We start from the raw sequence: 18584 nt of genomic DNA, 5'->3' as shown, positions 1-18584 counted from the left end.
CATGCGGTTCCTGTGGTTTCTGGGTTTGTTTGAACATAATCTTGCAACAAACCCAGAAACCACAGGAACTGCATGTTCCCAAATGTTTATGTAGAGCCTAGTAGCATCGCTTCAAAGAAGTGCTGATATTGACATGAGGTACGCTATCAAGGGATAATATACAGATTGAAGAAACAATATCTATCTGTCTTAAGCAGCAGGAAGGACTGACCTGAGCTGATCGTGCATTCCACAAAACCACAGGGTGATCCGGATCAAATGTAAATAGTTTACTCACTGAATACTCAATACTAATTGCCATTTATCAGTGTATGCATGTGAGACACGCTGAAAAAAGACATAAAAGTCATGTTGGAAAACAAAGATACAGAGTGCAACAGTGGTGCAATACTGGGCACACATTGGTATTGACAGAGACGCAATTCTGCCTAATATCAGTCTGCATGTCATCACCATGAGTTTGAAGTCAATATTTTAAGGTAAAAGAACTATATTGTGTTGCTTTACTTAATTTATAATGTTTTTATAATGTTCATCTTAATCGAACACAGTCAAAGCAGGAAGGAGAAAAAACACTTGCAGCTTCCATAAGGCTCAGTTCTGTAGTATAGACATGATTCACCTGTTTAAACACAAGAGCATTTAATTGACATACTGCACAACTGAAAGTAGGCTACACATTTACTTTATTTCAGCAAGTCAAGTCAAGTTTATTTATAGCACATTTCAAACACAGAGGTCATTCAATGTGCTTTACATAAACAAACGCAAACAGTAATAGCAAATAAAAGCATAGGGCAATAGTCAAAAGAATAGTTTAAAAGGCAAAGATCATAATAAAAAAAGAAAACATGAAACACACAAGGTACAATCATTTAAAAATAAAGAATAATCAAAAACACAAAATAAAAGACTCAAGGTAGAATAACTTCCAAAGCAGATTCAGAATTTGTAACCCAGTGCAGTTATGCATGGACAGCTATAGCGGTGATGATTGCTAATGTGACCAAAAATGTTATGGGCTTGAAATCCCTGACTGCGCCTTTAACTGCTCTAGTCTTCAACAATCTTCATTTTCATTGGATAATCGTCTATCAGGCCCGTTTGCTTTATGACAGAGTTGTGAAATTAGAGAGCATACCTCTGGGGCGCATATACGATGGCCCTCAAAGAAACCTTGTTGAAAGCATTTGCGCAAAACAGAAAAGTCGCACTCTACGCTGCTGGGGCTGGTGTTGCACTGTTTGGACTAGGGCTGGGTTACAAGTACATGCAGAAACCGAAAAAGTTGACTCAGGTTGGCATTGTTTCGCAGCTGATCCTTCATCCTCTCAAGTCCGGGAAAGGACTCCAAGTGGCCAAAGCAGAATGTCTGCGTATGGGTTTGAAACATGGAGAACTCCGCGATCGGTGAGCCTGCCAGTGAGCTTCAAAACAGCAGATAGCGCAGCGATTTGGTGAAAGGCATTGATTCACTTAGGCTATACAAGTTAATCGTAAATCTCGTCTCTTAAAATCATTCTCAAAGTCACTTCAGTCATCAGGCTTCTCTAATTAATCAGACAGAATATCAACCAGTCAGTTTTCGCCAATAGTAATTCCCATTGCCCACTTGTTGCGTTTATAGGTGAACATTATGATCGCCAGCCTAGCCTACAGACATGGGGGACTCATGTCACATGACTTGACTCGAGTCACTTTTTTTAAGACTTGAGACTTGCTTGATCAACATGTTTAAAAGACTCGACTTGACTTTGACTTGCTATTCATGACTTGAGACTTGACTTAGACTTGAGACAAATTACTTGAAATGACTTGACTTTTTATTTTTTTCATAGATATTAAGGAGTTAACTTTACGATTTTAGAAAATCTGCTTAGGTGCTGTTGCATGCGTCACACGAGCGAACCTGTACATTGTACCAAGTGACGCGACGCGACAGACCAACAGCAAGTGCCAGATCAAATGAGACAGACTGAGGAACGCTTGCAAATATGGAAGGCTCTACGTTTATACCAAAACATAATGGTGCATTCAGAGCACCTCGGAATGACAAGGACCGCCCCCATGGCTACTTTGTTTTTCCGACAGCAAGTGTTCATGTGCTTTGCCATCGGAATGTGTGACAAACACGGATGCCACAACAAAGGTTAAAACATACACTCACTAATCCTAAACAAACAACTGTATTTGCTTAAAATATAGTGTAAGATGCTCGTAAAAGAAAGATATGCAGCTTTCAAGTGACAAAAATGGCAAATTCCCAAGTTCACATTAAAACTGTTGGCCATGAAAGGCCACATGGACTACAAACGAACTACAACGTGACGACAAAAGTGATGACGAGCCCCTATAGTCTGAGCGAATTAGCCTAGAAAAGGGTCAAAGTTGGAAGTAAATACAGCAAAAGCATATTTGGTATCATTTGAATCGTAATTTTCTGTAATAAAGCCCTATATATTTTACAGAATAATAATTCTGTAAAATATATAGGGCTTTGAATGGAGCATGGCACAATGAATTTTGGGCCAAAAACTTATGTTAGTACATTTTGATATTAGCTGATATCTCTTAAGCCAATTGAAAGATATTCATCAAACTTTGTCTACTTACCCACTTAAGTTGTCAATAAGCTGGCAAGACAATTTAGGTCTTGAGGTCAAAGGTCAAGGTTACAAGGGGTCACACAAATAACTCACATGCAGTATTTGGTTCATACTGTATCTCCAAAGCAGACTGATGGATCTTCATTAACTCTAGTACATTTATTGTAAATACAAGTTAGATGAACTTAGGGACTCCGGGCCATGGGGTCAAAGGTTAAGGTCAGTTTCATCCCCTGACATACAAGGTTATAGACGCTGGAGACATGCTAATCAACATGCCATGTTCAATTCAATTACTGTAAATATAGCCATTTATGTTAACTTATGTTTATTTAACATAGACTTGGTTGTTTTTGACATGGGGAGTCCCTATCTACAGCACAATGAGTTTAATATCCCTCCTTTGTATATAAGAATCAAGAATCTGATTGTGATTACTGTAGGCAAATGTGCTTAGCAGTAAATAACAGTGAAATACTACCACTAGCATAGTCATGACCTGACCAATATCTCTGTCAATATTGCCCATGCAGTCTATTCCACAGTACAAGCAGTGCTACTTCCAGCTGTAAATTATATCTTTCTGTGCTGTTGTGATTTTCCATAAGTTAGTATGACTGTTAACTGTGGCCCTTGCTATTTTTCCCTTCATGGACAAGGTGTTGTCCACTTTCTCCTGGCAATTTCTGTGACCCTGAAGACTAGCATTGTCTTCCAGTTTTGATGTTAGTAATGTGGCATGTCCGTTGTTATCTGTTCAATTGAAGTTACGGGTGGGCAAAAAATAATCTAAATATTTTGGAAGATTTTGACGGTAGATATCAATAATATAATTAAATATGAATTTGTCAATCTCTTAAAAAATGGGATTTAATTGTATGAGTTACAAGCCACCTTATAATTTCTTACAAAGCACATTAAGGGACACAAAGTAGTAGGATAGCAGTTCATTTTCTAAATTTTGTTTCTGAAAGATGAGACTGTTGTAAGAAGCAATATTTTCCCCTGGGATGAATATCAGTATTTAGTTGTGCTCAGTACTGTCTTGATTCATTATTTTCCATTTCACTGCAATGGATGATGAGACAGCACTTGAAGAGGAACCTGGCATATGCGCAGATCTTTGCGTTATCTACCAATGTGGAGGTGAGCTGTCATCTTGTAGCACTGGCTTGCAAAAGCTGATTTACTATAGCATTGCTATAGGCACCAACACATTTTTAAAGGGGTGGTTCCGGATTTTAGACAAATGACCTCATTTCCAAGTTAGCATCAGAGTAAACATTGGTCTAGTGTTATCCATTTGTGTGCAGTGAGATTTTCAAATGCATGCTTGGTGCCGCCCCTCGAGTTGAGCCATTACATTGTTCGTGGCCAGACCCTTAATCTTTCTAGATTACCAGTGTACATTAATTAACTTCTGTGAACAGACCACCGTGTTGTCCATTATCCCTTACGTAACGTATGGAACTGGGAGGGAGGAAGAGAGGCGCTTACTTTAGGTTACATTGGCAACATGTTCGCTATATATCAACATTAAACTTAGACAAGAAAATGTTTCACTTTGCCATTTCACACATTTTAACCTAATATGGCATTAACTAAAAATCATAATAGATTAAAAGCCAACTCTTAACATTCCTCAAATTTGACGTTAGGTTTCTAACACGACTAACTTCGGATGAAAATCAAGGTGGTGGTGGTTATGTCGCTATTTTGCACACTTGCAGACTGCTGTTCATTTCTCCTTTGACTTGTCAACAGTGGAATACGCGGGATAATGGACTCCACGGTGGTCTGTTCACAGAAATTAATGCACTTTAACAAGCTCCGCTTCGCGTCGGGGCCGTTTCACAACCTCGACCGTGCATACACGCTCCGTTATTACAAAATATGTTAAGCCAGTTAAGCAAATTGCCGTATTGATCAGTTAAAGATTAAGCGCCCAAACCTGTGAGGTCACATGCAACTGTAGTCCATTATCACCATGTTACGACAAAAACTCAAAACAATTCAACTGATCCTAAAAAATAAGGTATGACCACTTGAAGCAATAGAGGTGACCCCAGTGCCTAACATATGGAAGGCATTAAATTAAGATCCCAATGTGCACGAAGATATATTTTTTCTAAAAAAAAAATCTAAAGCTAAACTCTAGGAACGCAACCACTAGATGGCGATGAGATTACTTTCCCTTAGCCTGCTGTCATCCATCTAGCTAAAAGCCACCTCCGTCATATGCTACAATGTTGCAATGTTCTGAACGTCTGCATTTTACAGCTCGGATGCAACGTGACAGTTCATTTAAACTTCACAATGAGTTCGGCGAATTAATATACAAGTGTGATACGGCCAAAAAATTGCTCTACTTCATAGGTGTGCAAATAATACGGTTAATGGTCGTTCTAAATTACGTAGGACAATGGGAAATTCAACCAAGCAGTGGAATAAAGCCTAGTAGTAGGCTAACAACAGTACATGTAAGTAGGCTAGCTAACTGCCAGCAATCAGCATAGAAAAGTAGCTTATTTCACATATGATATAGATATAATATGATACGATACGGTCCTAAACCCTCCTAAAACCCATTGCGTTGTCGGCAGTGACGTCGGCGTCAGCGTTTGATTGATTGATTAGTTCACTTTTTCAACATTATTGGTTCCCTGAACATGTGACAGGTCAGGACAGGTGTAACTTGAACTGTTTGAATATATTTTCATGATTTGATGTAGCTAGGCTACCTAATATTTGAGGCATATTGAAACAATAATAGGCTATTTTATAATTATAAATAGGTCTACTTGAAATACATTTATTTTTATTCGTATACATTTCATCTTATTCTATAAACCGTTCAGATGTAGGCTATGTGGCTTGAATGAATGCAATGTCTATTTGTTTGTTACAAATAAAACTCCAGCAGTTCATAACTAGCCTATTGTAGCTTATTTTAAAATGAAAACATGGGTAAATCATCATGAATTTCAATGATTTGGCTATGACTTGACTTGCTTGACCCAAGCTATGACTTGACTTGATTTACTTGACTGTCACAAAAAATGACTTGGACTTGCTTGAGACTTGAAGGTTAAGACTTGAGACTTGCTTGTGACTTGCACATGTGTGACTTACTCCTACCTCTGCCAGCCTATATGTTCATGGTAGTAGGCCTATCCAGATCAGTGTTGTGTGTAACGCGTTACAAAGTAACGAGTTACAGTAACGTAACTACTTTTTCGAGTAAAAAGTAGTGTAACGCGCTACTACTGAAACTTTGGTAACGTAATGTAGTTCCTTTTTCATATCGGCGCAACGTTACTTTTCCCAGGGACAGATTTGACATTGACACTGCTTTCTCAGCTGTGCGCTTGCGCAATAGGCACACGCTCCACACGGCAGCCTACATGACAGAGGTAATATGAAGTGCAATCATAGCTCCACACAGTACGTGACAGAAGCTGGTGGCAATGAAGAGCAATCATAGCAAGAGAGACGCAGCCAACGCTAACTCCTGAGGGATGGAGGTATTCACATTACTCGAAACTAAGGGGAGGAATGTAAGTGTTAGTTGTAGCCTACACTGTGCCCTGATTTTGTCCACTGACATTAACTCAACTGGCAGCCTATTGATACGATTTGGACTAGCTTTGCACCAAATTTCGGAGGAGCGCCTGTTTAATGAAAGAGTATAAGGCTATAAAATAAGCCCTCATATATTTTGTGTTCAACTATATGCCCACGATGTATCGAGGCTATGTTATTTGATATTGTTTCATAGGGCTTTAGTGGTGGTGTTGAAGCCTATAAGCCCAATGTTTTCTTGTCTCTGTGGCATTTTTTACAATAAAGAGCACAAAAGAAATACCTTATATGTCCTCCATAGTAGAACTTTATGTAGGCCTACACGTTCAGGAACAGATATTGAGTTCTGCCCAAAGACGAGCAACATAAAAGTAACGAGTAACGTAAAAAGTTACTTTCCATAGAGGATAACTAAGTAAAGTAACAGATTACTTTTTTGAGAAGGAAGTAGTAACGAGCAAACACTACTTTTTAAAAGTAACTTCCCCAACACTGATCCAGATAGCGTATATGCAGCATTGAGCGAGTGTAGTAGGCTACCCAGTACCTGCTAATTGTTACAGGCACTGGCTCGTGATCAGAGAGGACGGACGGATGGTGACAGCAAGGCAGGAGCCTCGTCTGGTGTTGGTGACAATGACGGCCGAGGGAGAAGACATCTGCCTTAACGCCCCTGACATGGAGGAGTTAAAGGTTCCTCAGCATCAGCCAAACAATAACATACTGAACTGCAAGTAAGACTGATGAGTCAAAGGTTGATTAAAGGTTGATTAATTTCACTTCACAGAGGCCACAACTTTTGTGTGTAGGAAGTAAGTAGTGGATTTGTACCAATATATAGTTCATTAAACACATAAGCTACCAATGAAAGTGTACTGTAACATTTCTATAATATTATTTAAATTAGTTAGGCCTATATTACCCTATTGTCATTATCCTACAGTGTTCTTTTACAGACTACTTAGTATGAGCCCAAAATGGTTCCCATAATATATTTATTCTTATAATGTTATTATAATATTTTGTCCCCAAATATATAGTTCTTTTTCATAAGGGCTATTAGTGCAAACATTTCAAAGCCCAACAAGACTCAAGCCAGGTCACATGACACCTGAGGTGATATATTAGACACAGAATCTCACACTCAGTGCCAAGTTGGAACCCAGCCTGACTATTCCTATTCAGCTCTTGTCCCACTTACATTACACACCACTTGTGAAATAGCCCCTCCTGATCTCCAGAGAAATAGAGGCTACTGAATCACATGTGATATTTTGCTCATATTATGCGTTGTTTCCATTCTCCATGGCCGGTGGGGATAGATCTGCTCTAAGGTTCCTTAACCAGAGCAGGCGCCTGAGTTCAAATGTATTGATGTTATACATTAAGAGCTTTATCAAATTTATTGTGTTTGACAATGTACAGTTTTTTTTAAAAGCTCAGTTCTTCAGCAGGACAGTACTGTGAAGCATTGCTCACACATAATGGGGAACTAGATGCATAGCCAGCTGATTAATAATGAAATAATTAATCAGCTTCTCAAACCTTGTAAAATGTCCTGCTGGACTTGCCTCCTGCACATCATTCACTGCCTGTTCTGATCCAGCCATGCCTTACGATTGGGTCAGTTCAAGAGATGCAGTGGGAACACCTATAGCCTTCATTACAGATTATGTTCACTTTCCAAACTGACCTGCCAGAGTGTCACTCATCTACCTCCATTTCGGCGAAATGACGAGATGCCTAGAAGTTTCTGTTACTAGTCACTCAGTCTCCTATATACTTGTAGTGTCACAATCCTAATCAGTCTCCTACATACTGTTTAGAACATCTGTAATCAGAATCAGGTGACTGAACCAGGAGCTCCATTCACCTTATTCATGTAGCGGCCATTGTAAACCAAAACGAGGCTACAGGGTACACAAACCATAGGATTTTTGTGTTCTATAAATTCGCCAGTAGGTGGCGAAAATGCATTAATGATATAGTCAGTGTACCCTGTAGCCTCGTTTTGGTTTACACAATGGCCGCCATGTCAACAAGGCAACTATCGTTTATCCTCCAGGGTGTTCACAGCGGACGTCCAGGGGAGAGACTGTGGGGACGAGGTCTCTCGCTGGCTCACACGTTACCTTGCCGCAGGCAAGACTGTCCGTATGGTGCATTATGAGCCCCAGATGAAACCCAGGAAGTGTAATCAGGTGGAGCGACCCTTTCCTCCAGATGAGGAGGTAGGGCCAGGCCTCAGCACCTTTTAACTTGAAAAATGATATCATTATTTCATGTAGGCCTATGCTATGCTCATTTGTACCAAGTGACGTGCATGGTTGTTAAATCTTGTCTGTGCAAATGTTGTAGCTAAATTCAGACTTTGTGTCAAAAGGTATTTCCTTGTCATGTGTCATGCAATATGTTTAGTAGTGGAGGTGTGCACATCCCCACCGGTGAGGTGCAGGGCAAATGGAACTAGAACTGCAAAGGAATGAAATGCCCGCACTCTGCTAAAACTCCCATATATTTAATGTGTTGCAACGTTTCGACCCGACTGGGTCTTCCTCAGGCAAATGTCATTTAGCAGTGGCTCAGGTGTATAAGTAGAGCATATACCTGCTCAGCTGATCATTCATCAGCTGAGCCCATTCACACTAATTGTCAAGGCCTAAGTATCACCTTATCCATCACACACGTGTCACCACATAAGACAATTAGTAATGCAGTTACATATACAGTTTACACACAAAAAATAAAGAAAATAGAAAAAGACCAACACCATGGCTCATAAAGTAATAAGATTACATTATTACATTATCCCACAATGACATAATTATGACCGCCCTTTTAGCCAAGCCGTAGCGGTCATATAGGTTTTAATCAGATTTTTTTTTTTTTTCTTTTTCGTGATGCCCAAATTTCCGTCAATGATTCCGGGACACTGAAAGACCGGGGTACCTAAACTTGGTGGGCATGTAACCCCATATGGATAGCATGGAACCATCGTTTTTCGTTTTGATCTGTAGCCCCCCCGCTGGACTGGACCCCCCGAAAGGAGGGTAGGGCAGACACAGTTTTCTGTGAATATCTCGAAAACCGTAAGGTTTAGGAGGACCACCTTTTTTTTGTATGTTGATCTCAAGGGGCCATGTCAACCCATTCCATAACCACTCATTTCATGTATAGCGCCACCTAGTTAAACACAAAAAAGTAAAAATGAGGTGTTGTAATTGAAGGTATCTGTGACCTAACATAGTCAAAACTGCACGAAATTGGAAGTGTAGGATCATTATGACACCCTCTGTATGCACGCCAAGTTTTGTGGAATTCCGTTCATGGGGGGCCACACAATAAATTAATTTATGTTACTATACACCAACTGGCCTGTAGGTGGCGGAGACAGTTTTCTGTGAATATCTCGAGAACCGTAGGGCCTAGGAGGTCCACCTTTTTTATGTATGTTGGTCTTAAGGGGGCATGTCAACCCATCCCATTACCACTTATTTCATGTATAGCGCCACCTAGTTAAAAATTAAAAAAGCAAAAAAATTTGTTTTGGTGTTTTCATCACAATATCTCTGGCTGACAAGGTCAAAACTGCACGAAATTAAAGTGTAGGATCATTATGACACCCTCGAATGCATGCCAAGTTTTGTGTACTTTTCGTTCATGGGGGCCTTACAATAAAATAATTTATGTGTACATTTAGTGGCGATACACCAACAAAGGATTCCCGGGACACTGAAAGACCGGGGTACACAAAACTTGGTGGGCATGTACCCCCACATGGATAGCATGGAACCGTCATTCTTCGTTTTGATCTGTAGCCCCCCCGCTGGACTGGACCCCCCGAAAGGAGGGTAGGGCAGACACAGTTCTCTGTGAATATCTTGAGAACTGTAGGGCCTAGGATGACCAATTTTTCCGTATGTTTGCCTCCAGGGTCATGTTAGCCCATTCCATGTGCACACATGTGCATAAACAGATACACACGCACACACATACATTTACAGTAATCATCGTATGACACATACTCACACAGTAGACATATATGTATGCATGCATGCACATGCACAAACACACACATGAGCAAACACACACAAACGCACATACACACACACACACACACACCCACACACATAAACATAAATTTGTACACGCACACATGCACACAATTCAAGAATTTTTTCCGTCATCTACTCCCTGAATTTTTGGTCATTTGATACCGGGACACCCGAACCACGGGGGTACATGAAATTTGGTGGGTATGTAGCCCCACTAGACTTTTCTGGAAAAATTTAATATTATTCTGCTTTAATCGCCCTATCTTCAGTTAAGATGTTCAGAACTGCACCAAATTTTATGTGTATGATTGACCTGGCATTCTCTGGGGGTATGCCCAGTTTCGTAGAATTTCATCCATGGGGGGGTCTAATAAAATTAGGTTATGTGTACATTTAGTGACTGTACACTCATTGGCCTGTAAATGGCGGTGCACACATACACATGCACACACACAGGCACCCACATACTATCGGTATTAGAACGGCCGATACATAATTACAAGTTCAGTAGGATTAAAAGAAAGCCAAAATAAATATTCATCATCATCATGGCTGCATTTTCAGTATTGGCGAGAAGTAGTCGTTTGTCCACTAGATGAGCATCGTTGCAGTGAGGCGTAATTTTGTTGGAAGTTAAAAGTGGGTTGGAAAAAAAACAATGGGCCTTCCTACAAGGACTGTAATTTACCTTGAACATCTAATAAGGATAGGACGATGTTCACATGAAGTGTAATTCCATTTCTTCTTGAAGCGAAATAAATCTGAGGATGTTTTGTCGGACATGCTTGGTTTTTTACTGCAGGAATGCGTTAATCTTGTAATATCAATAAGGACCTAGGTAATGTTACCGTTAAGCGTTGGTTGAGTGATGGAGGCATTTGATTGATTGCATTTGTAGAAAACTATAAATGCGGTTATACCAAACAAATGTATAGCAGCACTGTTTGTATCTTTTCGACTGTCATTTATTGCACGTGCTACAAAATCATTCTGTGCAATGGAAGATTTACCAGCGTTACACCGGTCTGATACAGTTTTGCCTATACATGCGTGAGACTGAGGCGCCTGTTTATTTTGTTTTAAGTCGTGCAGGGTGTGAGAGGGGAATCGATGTGCTTTGATTACAGCTTGGTAGTTGTAGTCTGTGAAATTAAAAAAGCACGTGTGTGTGAAGTATCAAACAATGACACCTTCATTTCATTATGGCTGCTTTAGCAAAACACCTTAAGCTACTGTGTAGTGGGTCCCATTTAGAAGTGGCTACTTCATTGGCTTTCCTTGACTCATGGAGCTGCATGAATGTTATTACAACTTTTATACGATATGACAGTTTAAGTCCGCTTGATACTGTAAGGCGTAAACCATTGGTTTCAAAGGAGATTTTATTTGTGTAGCCAGCATAGCCTATTGACAATTTATGTTGTAAATAGGCCTACCTTATAATCCTACCTGTAGCTTAGGGGAAGCTAACAGCTTTCTATTAGGATCTAGTTTGTTAGTTACCGTTTTGTCATAACTCCCTGATGCATTTTGCATTTAGAATAGCCAAGCGTGTATATCTCAATCGGAAAAATTAAACAATATCAGGTGCCTATGGACTAGGCTGGGGTGAACCCAGCCTGATCTGCCCGCTATTTATTTTTGATTTCTTAAAGATTGAGCTTGGTCTGATGAAAGCCAGACTAGCCATGGACCTCAGTTAAACAATGCAAGGGAACATGAATCAGCCTATATTTGCACGAACAATAACGGACAAAAGCTCTTCAACTTTGGCCCGTTAAAATGTGTATGAACAGTCTAGTGGCGCATTTCATCAAAGGCCCATTTGGACATGTCAGTTATTTGCACCACTGGTTAGATGTAAAACAGCATTTCGTTTCAGACTAGGCTACTGTTACTTAATTTGTGCATTAACAATAACGTTTCAGACTACTGTTACTTAATTGGTGCATTGACAATAAAGTATTACATGAACTAAAGATGACTAAAATCTTATGTAGAAGAAGAAACATTCACAAAATCCATCCATCCAAAAATGACCTTTGTTTTTTTGATAGCTGTTGAAAGCTTGACATGGAACTGACAGAGATGTTTTGTTTATAAATACATAAATAAAAAAAAAAAAAACATTATGCTGATACCTTTTGCTTTTCCCAAATACAATGTAGCCTACAGGTGTAAGTGACCTTTCATCAATCCAGTTGCAATGGATGAACTGTGATGAACTGCCCTACTTGTGATTGTTTAGAGATTTTAAAGGTTTTATAACAATGCTACATCTTCTTTGGCTATTCTACAATCTATTCACCTTTTCAGCACCAGTAGACTACTTTCTGTGCAGCCTTTTTTACACATACTCAGGCATGCCAAACAAGCATACACAAAAGTTTCAAGAGTGGGGATGGAGTAAAATATGGAGACAAATTGAAGTGTGATTTATTTTCTTGAGCGGATGTACAGGACTGAGCGGCGGTCATATTTTGTACCGCTATGCGGTACATCTAGTTTGTAAAGTAGTATGTCACCTCAGAGCAATCCCACACACAATGTTACATGGAGATGAAAAGTACATTAGAGGAAAGGCTTTATGTCAAACTATGCTTGTCTATACATGGGTCTTTTTGAGAATGTTTTTATCTTGAGCCCAGCAAATCCGTTCTATGAAAAGGTTTTATTCTACAAACGATTCATTGATGATGTTAATTGATTGACTCCACAGTGGAAGAACTCATGGATTTTCATTCATATCTTAACTCTTGCAGTGACCATATTAAATTCACTTTGGAACATGATATGCAATGTATCAGTTTCTTGGACATTAAGGTCTATAAAGACGGGAGTGAATTAAAAACAGATCTTTATCGTAAACCAACTGATCGCAACACTTTGTTGAGAGGAGACAGTTTCCATCCGCGATCATTGATTAAAAGCCTCCCCCTTAGCCAGTTCCATCGAATTCACAGGATATGTAGAGATGATGAGTCATATTCAACACAGGCCGAGGATTTATCAAATAGATTCCTCAGCAGAGATCACAAACAAGAGTGGGTCAGTACGGCAAGGGCGCGTTTTGACAACATTACGCAAGATGAATGCCTCCGGGCCACAAAAAACAGCACTGCCAAGAGGACAAACACCCCCATGTGCTGTGTAAAATATTCCCCACTCGTGTTTGAGTTTAAAAAGTCCATTCAGAAACACTGGTACATCATTGAATCTGACCCCAAGCTAAAGAAGGCTCTCCCAGACAAGCCGCGTATGGTCTTTAAGCGCGCACCTAATCTTAAAGACCGTTTAGTTAGGAGCGACATGCGCCCCGATCGCGCACCACTCCTACCACCCACCTGTACCAGACGGAAACTACAGATGTGGTAGTTGTGTCCAATGTTCATACACACACAAATGTAGGACATTTAACCACCCGCACACTGGCAAAGCTATACTCATTAATGGTGCCATTACTTGCAGCACCACACATGTCGTGTACATGATATTGTGTCCATGCGGCCTAGCATATGTGGGCAAAACTATGCGCGCGTTGCGTACTAGAATCAGCGAACACAGGAGCAGTATTAGAATGGGGGACGAGCAAAGTCCCGTTGCTGCCCATTTCAAACGAGCTGGCCACAATGTTAGCGCACTGAGATATGTTGGGGTGGAATATGTCAATAGCCCTCCAAGAGGGGGCGATCGTGGTAAAAGGCTTCTCCAAAGAGAAACCTTTTGGATTTATTACCTCAATACAATGTCGCCAGGGGATTAAATGAGGAATTTGACATAAAGCCTTTCCTCTAATGTACTTTTCATCTCCATGTAACATTGTGTGTGGGATTGCTCTGAGGTGATATACTACTTTACAAATTATGTCATTGTGGGATAATGTAATAATGTAATCTTATTACTTTATGAGCCATGGTGTTGGTCTTTTTCTATTTTCTTTATTTTTTGTGTGTAAACTGTATATGTAACTGCATTACTAATTGTCTTATGTGGTGACACATGTGTGATGGATAAGGTGATACTTAGGCCTTGACAATTAGTGTGAATGGGCTCAGCTGATGAATGATCAGCTGAGCAGGTATATGCTCTACTTATACACCTGAGCCACTGCTAAATGACATTTGCCTGAGGAAGACCCAGTCGGGTCGAAACGTTGCAACACATTAAATATATGGGAGTTTTAGCAGAGTGCGGGCATTTCATTCCTTTGTCATGCTATATGTTTTACATGAATTGTACAGTATGAATTGTATTCTTTTGGTTGTTGTTATTTATGTTATTTGTTGTTGTTGTTGTTTGTATTTACTGTCTACTTAATAGGCAGTATGTTGTTTACTCTAACTTATCTCCCATTGTACTGTGGTCTGAATGTTGTTCCTCACTTGAAAGTAGCTTTGAATAACAACATCAGCTACATTAATAAATGTAAAGGAATGTAAGTGCACACATGCTTGTTGTAGGTTGCCTATCCTGACGCAGGGCCAATCATGCTGCTGTCGGAGGCCTCTCTGAGAGACCTGAACTCCAGGCTAGACAAGGATGTTACTGTGGCCCAGTACCGCCCCAGCATCGTAGTGAATGACTGTGAGGCCTTCAGTGAGGTACGCACACACACACACCAAACCATAAACATGTCATTTGTTATGGCTTAAACTTCTGATATGGTTTTCATTATACACAGGATAATAGCTTTGAGAATGTCTAATAACTTAACACAGCCACATTAACTGTGCTATAAGCCCTGGATGTATTAAGCTTTTAATGAGTTTAATTTTAAAGAAGGCCTATGCAGGTCTGGTTATTCCTTCGCTGTTTCTTGGTTTTCGCCTGATTTGGGCTCGCATTTTTCACGACATAGCTCCCCCTGCAGCTTCGGTAGCAAGTGACTGCTACGTTAAACCCCCACTAGCTAGCGAGCTAGCCATCAAGAAACCAAGCTAAACACATACAGGGCTCACAAAAAACGGTCGAGCAAACATTGTTCAAGAGTCTATCAAATCACATTATAAAAACGAAGTTCAACCAAAGGTAGGCTACTTACAATTTCAACAGCAACAAAGCCAAGTCGGAGTTCGTTTTGCAGTCTTCTTAGAAACTACAATCTTTTGACTACATTTTCAAGGCGCGATTGGATACTTCCGCTGAGTTACATCCGGATGTGTTCGGACGGACAGCGACCAGAAAGTTGCATATTCGTTTTTTCCGCGGAGAAGCACTAGGGGGAGATGAAGCACCCACCAAACGACCCAAAAAGTGTTGTAGAACCATCAGAACAACTCTCAACCTGCATAATGAAGGTCATTTTTGCTAAAATTGTTGCATAGGGCTTCTTTAATGTCTAACGGTATAAGTTTTTGTTTCTGTTGAGAGCGAAAATTGAAGTAAAAACCATTTCTTCTGAAAAATCATCATTCTCTGTTTTACTAGGATTCCTGGGACGATATTCAGATAGGCACTGTGAGGATGAAGCGGGTCATGGCTTGTGGAAGGTAGCTTGAGAATGGCCTCAGCTCTCTCTCTCAGCCATATTTCTCTCTCTCTCTCTCTTAGCCATATTCTCTCAGTTCTCTCTCTCTCTTTCTCTTAGCCATATTCTCTCAGCTCTCTCTCTCTCTCTTAGCCATATTCTCTCAGCTATCTTAGCCATGCCTTATAAAGAGGCAATATGTTGGACTTGAGCCTAGAAAAAGAAACAGAATATGAAGAAATAACCGCTTTGAAGTATTGTCATAAATGGTTGGTTGGTTGCTCTGTGTTGCCCAGGATATGCATGCTAACCATGTATGCATGCAACGTGTAGCACTTTAAAGACTGTCAGCAGCACTGATGACTAAATAGCCTACATGCACATGCTCTGCAAACAGATGCATTTTAACAACAGTGGACCCTGAGACTGGGATCAACAACAGCAAGGAGGCCTTGGACACCCTCAAAAGGTAAACAAGAAAAGCCATGCACCTAGAGAGAAAGTTATATATTTTATATATATATATATATATATATATATATATATATATATATATATATATATATATACTGACTAGAAATACAAAGCGCCATTCAAATATATATTTTTTTCTTCACTTTTCTTTATCGGCAGCTACCGTCTGTGTGATCCATCAGACAAGAAGGTGTACGGAAAAGCCCCTCTGTTTGGACAGTACTACATCGTCAAACAGACCGGGACCCTTCACGTTGGCGAGCCTGTCTACAAGATAAGCTACTGAGATACTACTGAATGTTAGCATCATTAGATTGTTTTTATTTTTAACATGTCAGTGGTATTATTGTGCCTTGCGTTTTCACTAATTCCTTAATTACTATATTTTAGTCATGATCCAGCGTTGCATAAGGTGATTGTAGTTAGGGCCACTCTGCTAGCCTATAAAATCATGGCTTCTAGTGGGACATGCTATCAAGTTTTTCAAAGAGAAATAATAAAAAAAAAAAAACCTAATTTCAAAATAGTTGCTGACTACTGGATAATAATTCCCTTGAGCAGAAGGATTAAAAGCTATGCTGGTATCACCATTGTGGTTTCTCCTTGGACCTTTTCTCATTTTTGATAATTTTACTGTATCTCCCAAAACCCTCACAGGAACTTGGGGTGGTGCTGAGACTATCCTCTAGGGGGCAGCAGCTGACAGGTTTATACAATAAAGCCAGTTCCTAACCAGAATCAAAGTTCAGTATACAGGATGTCCTGTGTTCATGGTAAATTGTAGTCTATGATTCAGCTAAATCTTTATTTAGATTTAGATATAGCTTAGTACACATAAATAGTGGCACTCTGTTTCTTCTCTACTTCATAATGTGCATATCATGTAGTTCCTGCGTACTGATAGTATTATGATAAGGGATGTCTGTTCTGAGAATACATATAGGAGGATGTGATGTGATGTGCACATATAGGAGGAGGATGTGATGTGCACATATAGGAGGATGTGATGTGATGTGCACATATAGGAGGAGGATGTGATGTGCACATATAGGAGGAGGATGTGATGTGATGTGCACATATAGGAGGAGGATGTGATGTAATGTGAACATTTAGGAGGACTATAGAGCTAAATGTTGAACAAATAAATATATAAATACATAAATAAATAAGAATATTACCTGACTGACATAGGAGATCAGGACAGACAATGAAAGGGTCTGTACAAGAAAAGAGGGACATGTAAAAGCTGACCTATACATTTCACACACACACAGTATGCATACTTTGGCATAGCAATTTATGGCTAATTATGGCTATAAAATTTAAAAAAGAAAGTGTACTTAGTGTACATTTCATAGCCTAACGTTTAAAAGACAGTTGACACCGACGAGCCCTCGCCGCGACACGATGCCTCCCCTCAGCTGTGCACCAGGCTGCGACTCATGCGTCCTTCTCAGCGAAAAGATAGTGGAACTCGGAGCCAGAATAGCGACCCTCCATCAGATTGAGAAGGATGAACAGTTCCTCGACACCATTCTCTCTGTAAGTAACGTTACCTCTCTTACACACACAAATGCCAGATGCCCTGATTTCACTCTGTCCTCCAATACTTTAACCATGCCATGCACTAATGCAACTTCTGTCCCTGTTGCCTCTCCCCGGCCTCTGCTGAGAACCAAGCCTGCTCTGCTGGCCAGCTCCACTCCACACCAGCCTGAGCCATGGCGTAGAAGCAAGCATCACAAGCACGGCAGACGGTCCGGACTGCACTCAGGCCCAGCCCAACCTATACGACTGGAAAATCGCTATGCCATTCTGACCGAGGATGAGGAGCCCCTCCAGCCCCAAGACAACCATCCTGGTCCTCCTCAAAGTCGGCCCCCCCCCCCTCCCCCCCCGACCTCATCAACCTCCACCCTGGTCATCGGCAGTTCCATGGTTAGAGACCTCTGCATTCCCCATCATGTAGCGGTCCCTCCAAGGTCTACTGCTTCCCTGGTGCCAAGGTCCTTGACATCCAGCAGAAACTCCCAAGCATCCTGGCCTGCCACACCAAGGTCAACAACATCATCGTACACGTGGGCACAAACGACATCAGAGATAAGCAGTCAGTAGCACTGCAGGAAAACTACAAAACTCTCATCACCAATCTGATGGGCACAGAAAAACGCTTTGTCATCTCTGGGCCTCTCCCTACCTACAGAAAAGGTGCTGAGAGATGGTCCAGACTGTTCGATCTCCACACCTGGCTCAAACGCTACTGGCGCTTCCCTAAGCATCCCCTATGTCAACAACTGGGGCTTGTTCTGGGAGAGGCCCAGTATGCTGAAGCGTGATGGTCTCCACCCAAACCAACATGGAGCCAGGCTACTCTCTGACAACATAGCGCCCACACTGAGG

The 18584-nt window shown here is 40.7% G+C and overlaps 1 protein-coding gene across 2 annotated transcripts; it reads left to right on the top strand.

Moving 5' to 3' along the window:
- Nucleotides 1–1081: 1081 nt before the first annotated feature.
- LOC125292452 (mitochondrial amidoxime-reducing component 1-like) lies at nt 1082–16774 on the top strand. 2 transcript variants are annotated; one of them, XM_048239738.1, is made up of 7 exons: nt 1086–1410; nt 6752–6922; nt 8254–8419; nt 14704–14844; nt 15671–15732; nt 16108–16179; nt 16344–16774. In XM_048239738.1, the coding sequence occupies exons 1-7, from the start codon at nt 1160–1162 to the stop codon at nt 16468–16470; spliced, it is 990 nt and encodes a 329-aa protein (XP_048095695.1). In that variant the 5' UTR covers nt 1086–1159; the 3' UTR covers nt 16471–16774. The 2 variants fall into 2 exon arrangements, with proteins under 2 accessions (XP_048095696.1, XP_048095695.1); XM_048239739.1 differs by lacking the exon at nt 16344–16774 and having other exon boundaries at nt 1082–1410; nt 16007–16127.
- The last annotated feature ends 1810 nt before the right edge of the window (nt 16775–18584 follow it).

This window comes from Alosa alosa, chromosome 3, assembly GCF_017589495.1.
Source record: "Alosa alosa isolate M-15738 ecotype Scorff River chromosome 3, AALO_Geno_1.1, whole genome shotgun sequence".
NCBI lineage: Eukaryota > Metazoa > Chordata > Actinopteri > Clupeiformes > Clupeidae > Alosa > Alosa alosa.
This window is presented reverse-complemented; position numbering and strand designations above follow the sequence as displayed.

Coding starts and splice junctions, on each gene's coding strand:
- LOC125292452 (XM_048239738.1), top strand. CDS start 1,160: ATGGCCCTCAAAGAAACCTTGTTGAAAGCATTTGCGCAAAACAGAAAA. Junction 14,845..15,670: donor ACTGTGAGGCCTTCAGTGAG/GTACGCACACAC, acceptor CTGTTTTACTAG/GATTCCTGGGACGATATTCA. Junction 15,733..16,107: donor CGGGTCATGGCTTGTGGAAG/GTAGCTTGAGAA, acceptor CTCTGCAAACAG/ATGCATTTTAACAACAGTGG.